Raw genomic sequence first — 7330 nt, 5'->3', positions numbered from 1 at the left:
AGTTTTGCTTATTTGTGAAACTTGCATCAGTGAAATCACACGGTACGTATTCTTTTGTGTCTTGTATCTTCATTCACAATTATGTTTGTGAGAACTTTTCATGCTATTTCATGTAGCAATATCAGTTTTGTCTTCACTATTATACTCTTCCACTTTATGAACACATCACAATTTTAAAAATGATACTTATTATTAATGGACACCTTCATATTTCAGTTTTGGGATCCTTGAGAATAACAAGGCTAAAACTTTCCTAAACATGCATATATTTTGTGTACATATATACTCATTTTGATTGGATAAATACATAGGACTATAATTTCCTGTTTCACAAATATCTGGACATCAGCTTAATAAATATATTCTAAAAGTTTTCATAGTGTGTTTATGAATGTACACTATGATCTTCAAGATACTTGGTATGGTTTACCTATTTAATGTCAGTTATTCTCATGGTTGTGCAGTAGCTATGAATTTAATTTCCTTTCCCCTAAGTACTAGAAAGTTCACATTTCTTGTGTTCACTGGCCTTTAGGTATGCTTTTTAGTTCAGAAATTAGTCTAATTGTTATTAGGTTGGGTTTTGTTTTCCTATTGGTTTGTAATAAATTTATAAATTCTTATTATAGTCCTTGATGATTATTACAAATATCTTCCCCAACTCTCTGACTGGTCTTATTTAAATCACTATTATTTAGGCATAACTTATATAAACACAATAAAATGCACATAAGTGCAGTGTTCCATTGAGCTTTGACAAATGCGTATATATGTCCTTATAACTACCAAATTTCTATAACTTGTAAATGTTTGTGCTCTTTCCCAGTTAATCCTTCATAATAGATTTGGTTTGTCTTTTCTAATTAAATTAAATCTTAAAGCATTTTCTCTTTAGCGTATATATATTTTCTCTTGGCCTACTAGTTTAAGATTTATCCACATTATCACATATGTGAATTCTTTATATACAGATATATACACACATATATATTTACACTCTATCTTGTGCTTTTGCTAAATCCACTTATTCATTAAAGGATATTTTGTAGATTGCTTAGGATTCTATATCTACCCAATCATGTTATCAAGGGAAGATGATTTAACTCCTTTATTTCTAATCACAATGTCACCATTTCTTCTAACCTTAATTTATTGGTTAGGAACTCCAGCACATTGTTGAATATGAACTATGAAGTTTTCAACCTTGCATTGTTCATGATTTTACAGGAAAATTTTTAGGTTTTTCTCCTTATATTTGATATTAGCAGAAATTGTTTTTTTATTGATATTTTTTGTAGTAGGTGTCCTTTTCACATTGAGACAGCTGTCTTTGCATTTTTAACATAAATAAGTGTTGAATTTTGTCAAAAAGTTTTTTCTGAAACCATTCAGAAGAAACTATGCATTCTTTTTTCTGTTATTATTGAGAAAGATTGACTGATTTATAACGTTGAACCACGGGCAGGGAATGGACTAGATGGGTGGTGAGTATTAAGGAGGACACTTATAATGAACACTAGTTTTTAAATTTTTTTTTATTTTGGAGAGAGAGAGAGAGAGAGAGAGAGAGAGAGAGAGAGAGAGAGAGAGACAGGGTGAGCAGAGGAGGGTCAGAGAGAGGGAGACAGAAAGACAGGCTCCAGGCACTGAGCTAGGTGTCCTCACAGAGCCTGACGCAAGGCTCAAACCCACCAACTGCGAGATCATAACCTGAGAGGAAGCAAGACACTCAGTCGACTGAGCCACCCAAGCGCCCCAAGCACTAGTTATTATATGTAACTGATGAATCACTAAATTCTACTCCTGAAACCAATATTACACTGTATGTTAACTAACTAGGATTTAAATAAAAACTATAAAAAATTAAAATAAAATAAAATAAATAAAATGAATAAGTAAAATGAAATAAAATAGTGATCAAACATTGAATTCCTGGGATAAATGTCACCTTCTCAGGATGTGTTACACTTATAAAGTTATTGAGTATAATGAGCTTCATTTACTATTTTTTGTTGAAAATTTCTATTTTATTTATAAAAGATATAGTTCTGGTGTTTTCCATTTTTTTATAATGTCTTTGGTTTTGCTATCATGGTAATACTTGCCTAATAAAAGGAGATGAAGGGGGGCACCTGGGTGGCTCAGTCGGTTAAGTCTCCGGCTTCGGCTCAGGTCAGATCTCACGTTCGTGGGTTCGAGCCCCATGTCAGGCTCTGTGCTGACAGCTAGCTCAGAGCCTGGATCCTGCTTCCGGTTCTGTCTCCTTCTCTCTCTGCCTCTCCCCCCTCTCATGCTCTGTCTCTCTCTATATCAAAAATAAATAAAACATTAAAAAAAATTTTTTTTAAATAAAAAAAAATAAAGGAGATGAAGGTGCACCTGGGTGGCTCACTTGGTTCAGCATCTGAGTCTTGATGACTCAGGTCATAATCCCACAGTTCCTGAGATTGAGCCCCATGTCAGGCTCTACACTGACAGTGCAGACCCTGCCTGGGATTCTCTCTCCCTCGCTCTCTCTACCCCTCCCTCCACCTCTCAAAACTATTGTATAGTTTTTCTATACCTTTACTGACTTTCAGTCAACTAATTCCATCAATTAGCAAGACAATCTCCAATTATAATTGCCAATTTATGTCTTTCTTCTGTCATTTGTGCCAGTTCCTTCTTTTTATATTTTGATGCAGTGTTAAATACATAAATAATTAGAATCTCTTGGTGTTCTTGGTTAATTGGCTTATTTATCAAATAATACGTAAATTTTTTCTGTATGCTTGTTCATTTCCTTTGGTGGTGATATTAACATAGTTACTCCAACATTCTCTTGGTTAGGGTTCACATGGTACTCATTGTTCTAGTCTTTGACTTTCACCTATCCATGTCATTGTATTTGAAGTGAGGTGTTTAAATACACTCTCTAGGTGGGTGATTTTTTTAAAACATATTTTGTAATCTCTACCTTTTAATCAGGGTGATATGTTTTGATTATTTTATGCAATGTAATCATTTATGTTTGGACTTCTGTTTATCGTTCTGTTACTTGATTTTTGTTTGTTCCTCTTGTTGATCTTTATTTTGTTTCCTATTTCCTGGCCTAAAATTAACTACTTTAGCATTTCATTTAAATTTTTACAATATTTTTTTGACTAAACCATTTCTTAGAAGTTTGTGTGTGACTTATAAACAGTAAACATTTCGCAGACCACTTGAATCAATATCTTACCAATGGAAGTAGAATTTAGAAAATGTTAGTATATAGGACCCTTCACTCTTCTCCTTTTATTGTGACTATCATTTATATTGTGTTTATATACACTAGAAACTTCATTAGATAATGTTATAATTTTTGCTTTCAACAATCAATTATAAAAAATTTAAATAGAACTGGTGTTTTTGTCTTTTTTTATTTTTATTTTTTTAAAAATGTTCTTTGTTTTTTATTTCTTTTTGATAGACCATGAGAGACAGCGAGAACAGGGGAAGGTCAGAGAGAGAGGAAGACACAGAATCCAAAGCAGGCTCCACGCTCTGAGCTAGCTGTCAGCACAGAGCATGATGCAGGGCTCGAACCCAGGAACTGTGAGATCATGACCTGAGCTGAAGCTGGACACTTAACTGACCCTAACTGACCCAACCACCCAGGCGCCCATGGTGTTTTTGTCTCAAATGTTCAATAGAAGTCTATGATTAAACCATCTGAGTCTAAAGTTCTCTTTGTGGGATGACTTAACTAGATGTTTGTTTACTTTAATAGATACAGGGCTATCTAGGTTTGATGTTTCATCTTGAATTAGCATTGGTAAATTGTAGCTTTGAAAGAATTAGTTCATTTTATTTAAGTTACCAAATCTACTCTGTAGATGTTTCCAAATATTTTATTTTTATCTTTTTAATATTATAACCTGTAATGTTATCATTGCTCTCATTCCTGATAAACCTCATCTTTTCCCTTTTTTCACAAGTTTTATCAATGTCTTTTATCTTTCCTAAAAATCAGCTCTTGATTCTTTAAACTTCACTCTTGTTTTTTGTTTTCTGTTTCATTGGTTTCTGTCTTGTTTTCTGTTTAGATACTTCCTCTTTGATGTTTTACACATAGATTGCTTAAAACAGCAAAGGTAGCAATAAGAAACCACACAGCAATAACAACATTCATCTTGTTGGGACTCACATAGGACCCACAGCTGCAAGTTCTTCTTTTTATCTTCTTATTTCTCACCTATGTGCTGAGCATGACTGGAAATCTGACCATTATCATTCTTACATTCATGGATTTTCATCTTAAAACACCTATGTATGTTTTTCTTCAAAATTTCTCCATCTTAGAAATCTTATTCACAACAGTATGTATTCACAGATTCCTGTACAGCTTATCAACTGGGGACAAAACGATTACTTATAATGCTTGTGTTAGTCAAGTATTTTTTATTGGAGTTTTTGGGGCCACAGAATTTTTTCTCCTGGCAGCCATGTCCTATGATCGCTACGTGGCCATTTGCAAACCTCTTCATATCATGACCATCATGAACAACAAAGTCTGTACCATCTTTGTCTTCTGTAGCTGGATCTCTGGGTTGATGATCATCGCCGCACCCCTTGCTATGGGTCTCCAGCTGGAATTCTGTGACTCCAATGTCATTGACCATTTTGGCTGTGACCCATTTCCTCTTTTTAAGATTTCATGCTCAGATACTTGGTTTATAGAACAGATGGTTGTAACTGTGCAGTGCTGATATTCATTATTACACTGATTGGGGTCATTCTTTCCTACATATATATCATCAGGACAATTCTAAGATTTCCTTCTGCTTCCCAAAGGAAAAAGGTTTCTCCACCTGTTCATCTCACATGATTGTTATTTCTATCACATACGGCAGCTGTATTTTCATCTATATCAAGCCTTCAGCCAAAGAACAGGTGGACATCAATAAAGGGGTAACTGTGCTCACTACATCTGTTGCTCCTTTGTTGAACCCTTTCATTTATACTTTGAGGAACAAGCAAGTAAAACAAGCTTTTAATGACACAATAAAAAAAATTGCATTTACCTTACACAATAAGAGCACATGGAATTTGTAAACTTAATGAAACAATAATTTGTTCCTTATCATTTTTCATCTGGAAGTCCTAACTAGTTCAGTCAGGTTAACTTACCTAATAATCTTTCAAATCTTGAGTTGTGAACCTGTTCAGGACAAATAATGTCTTTCTGTAATCTCAATTCAAAACTGTTTTTCAATTAGAGCATGAGAATTTGTTTCCAGGAAATAAAATATTCTTCCATCTCTCACTTAGCTTTTCTAATATTATTCAAAAACAGATTATATGACATGTGAAATATAGTGTCTATGAATCCTGAAAAATTTTTGTATCAATAATTTTTCTAAACTTCTTCAATTCACATGGTAAATAGGTCAAATGAAACATTTGAAGAATAAAATATCTCATATTTGTTTTACGGTATTAATCAAATAAACTTTAAAATAAAGGAATTCAAATTGGTTTCCATATAACACCCAGTGCTCTTCCCCACAAGTGCCCTCCTCCATTACCACCACCATATATATCTTCTTGATCCATTCATCAAGTGATGGACATTTAGGCTCTTTCCATTATTTGGCTATTGTTGACAGTGTTGCTATAAACATTGGGGTACATGGTCCCCTGTGCATCAGCACTTCTGTATCCCTTGGGTAAATCTCAGGTGTGCTATTGCTGGGTCAGAGGGGAGTTCTGTGGATAGCTTTTTGAGGAACATCCACACTGTTTTCCAGAGCAGTTGCAACCGTATACATTCCCACCAACAGTGTAGGAGGGTGTCCATCTCTCCACACCCTTGCCAGCATCTGTAGTCTCTTGATTTGTTTATTTTAGCCACTCTGACTGGTGTGAGGTGGTATCCCAGTGTGGTTTTGATTTGTGTTTCCTTGATGATCAGTGATGTTGAGTATCGTTTCATGTGCCTGTAGGCCATCTGGATGTCCTCTTTGGAGAAGTGTCTCTTTATGTCTTCTGCCCATTTCTTCACTGGGTTATTTGTTTTTGGGGTGTGGAGTTTGGTGAGTTCCTTGTAGATTTTGGATACTAGCCCTTTATCTGATGCGTCATTTGCAACTATCTTTTCCCATTCTGTTTGTTGCCTATTAGTTTTCTTGATTGTTTCCTTTGCAGTGCAGAAGCTTTTTATCTTGATGAGGTCCCAAGAGTTCATTTTTGCTTTCATTTCCCTTGCCTTCAGAGATGTGTCAAGTAGGAAATTGCTGCGGTGGAGGTCAAGGAGGTTGTTTCCTACTCTCTCCTTAAGGGTTTTGATGGTTTCCTGTCTCACATTCAGGTCCTTCAGCCATTTTGACTTTATTGTATTATGATGTAAGAAAGTGGTGTAGTTTCATTCTTCTGCATGTTGCTGTCCAGTTCTACCAGCACCACCTGCTAAAGAGGCAGTCTTTTTTCCATCGCACACTCTTTCCTGCTTTGTCAAAAATTAATTGGCCGTACATTTGTGGACCCAGTTCTGGGCTCTCTATTCTATTCCATTGGTCTATGTATCTGTTTTTGTGCCAATACCATACTGTCTTGATGATGACAGCCTTGTAGTAGAGGCTAAATTCTGGGATTGTGATGCCTCCCGTTTTGGTTGTCTTCTTCAATATTACCTTGGCTGTTTGGGGTCTTTTGTGTTTCCATACGAATTTGAGGATACTTTGTTCTAGCTTTGAAAAGAACGGTGGTGCAATATTGATGGGGATTGCATTGAATGTGTAGATTACTTTGGGTAGTAATGACATTTTCACAATGTTTATTCTTCCGATCCATGAGCATGGAATATTTTTCCATTTCTTGGTGTCTTCTTCAATCTCTTTCTTAAGTTTTCTATAGTTTTCATCATATAGATCTTTTACCTCTTTGTTAGGTTTACTCCTAGGTATTTTGTGTTTTTTTGTACAATTGTGAATGGGTTCAGTGTCTTGATTTCTCTTTCTGCTGCTTCATTATTGGTGTATAGGAATGCAACTGATTTCTCTACATTGATTTTGTACCCTGCAACTTTACTAAATTCATTGATCAGTTATAGAAGGCTTCTGGTGGAGTCTGCCGGGTTTTCCATGTAGAGTATCATGTCATCTGCAAAAAGTGAAAGTTTGACTTCTTCTTTGCCAATTCTGATACCTTTCATTTCCTTTTGTTGTGTGATTTTTGATGCTAGAATTTCCGGCACTATGTTAATGACAATAAACTATTTTTAAAAATTAATGAAAAAGAAAAGAAATAAAGCAAGACCTACTAGAAGAATATGATGAATAGACAACTTTGCAGAAATAGGTTGGTTATT

The 7330-nt window shown here is 35.0% G+C and overlaps 1 protein-coding gene and 1 pseudogene across 1 annotated transcript in view; both read left to right on the top strand.

Annotated features, from left to right (window-relative positions):
* Positions 1-1437, top strand: part of LOC115305178 (olfactory receptor 6C70-like) — a 7029-nt gene extending 5592 nt beyond the window's left edge. The window contains exon 2 of the mRNA XM_029955481.1: positions 1393-1437. Within this exon, the coding sequence (XP_029811341.1) occupies positions 1393-1437 (45 nt within the window). The remainder of the gene's footprint in view (positions 1-1392) is intronic.
* Positions 1438-1477: 40 nt separating this feature from the next.
* LOC115305177 lies at positions 1478-5076 on the top strand (annotated as a pseudogene).
* The last annotated feature ends 2254 nt before the right edge of the window (positions 5077-7330 follow it).

The sequence above is a fragment of the Suricata suricatta genome, chromosome 10 (assembly GCF_006229205.1).
Source record: "Suricata suricatta isolate VVHF042 chromosome 10, meerkat_22Aug2017_6uvM2_HiC, whole genome shotgun sequence".
Taxonomy (NCBI): Eukaryota; Metazoa; Chordata; class Mammalia; order Carnivora; family Herpestidae; genus Suricata; species Suricata suricatta.
Note: the sequence above shows the minus strand (reverse complement) of the source record. Positions and strands in the feature narration are given on the sequence as shown.